General features: G+C 48.7%; 1 gene segment (V, D, J or C); it reads right to left on the minus strand.

Moving 5' to 3' along the window:
• On the minus strand, nt 1–552 carry LOC101992108. The segment is given in 2 exon segments: nt 1–422; nt 507–552. Coding segments are annotated over 2 exon segments (468 nt in total).
• Between the last annotated feature and the right edge of the window lie 189 nt (nt 553–741).

Here is a 741-nt window from a genome sequence, read left to right on the forward strand (position 1 = left end):
TTAAGTAGCCACATGCTGGTCTTGGGAGATCCTGTTGGTCTCCAACACCCCCTGCTGGTCTTGAGTGTCTCCATTTGGAGGTTTTTGTGCAGGCTCACACTGGAGTTCTCTCACTGTGTCTCTGGCACAGAAATACATGGCTGTGTCCTCAGTTTCCAGACTGTTCAGTTTTAAGAAAACTTGGCTCTTGGAGGTGTCCTTGGTGATGGTGATTCGGGACTGGAGAGCTGAATTATAATCTGTGCTTCCACTACCCCATATTACTCCCATCCACTCCAGACCATTTCCTGAAGGCTGGCGGACCCAGTGTACACTATATCTGGTTAAAGAGAACCCAGATACAGTGCAGGTGAGCGACAGGGTCTGTGATGGCTGCACTAGGCCAGGTCCTGACTCCTTTAGCTGTATCTGGGACAGGGCACCTAGGGACAAGCAACATCACCATCAGTCATATAACCCATAGATGAAAAACCTGGGTCCCTTTCCTGAAACCCCAAAGCACTTACAGCTTGGAAATGTCACCAGGCAGAGGAGCAGCCCTAGGACAGCCATGTTGTGTTGGAGGCTCTAGTCAGAAGGAGATGGTGCTTCTCAGCTTGGCCTTGGATTTCATTCTGAGCTTGAAGACTGCTTTGCATTGGGGGAGGTCCCAGAGAGCATAAAAGGAAGCACAGGCAATGTTTTCAATTTCTCCTCCAGGAAACTAAGATTTGCTTTATGCTTCTTAGAGGTACTGAATAT

Source organism: Microtus ochrogaster, unplaced genomic scaffold, assembly GCF_000317375.1.
Source record: "Microtus ochrogaster isolate Prairie Vole_2 unplaced genomic scaffold, MicOch1.0 UNK101, whole genome shotgun sequence".
NCBI lineage: Eukaryota > Metazoa > Chordata > Mammalia > Rodentia > Cricetidae > Microtus > Microtus ochrogaster.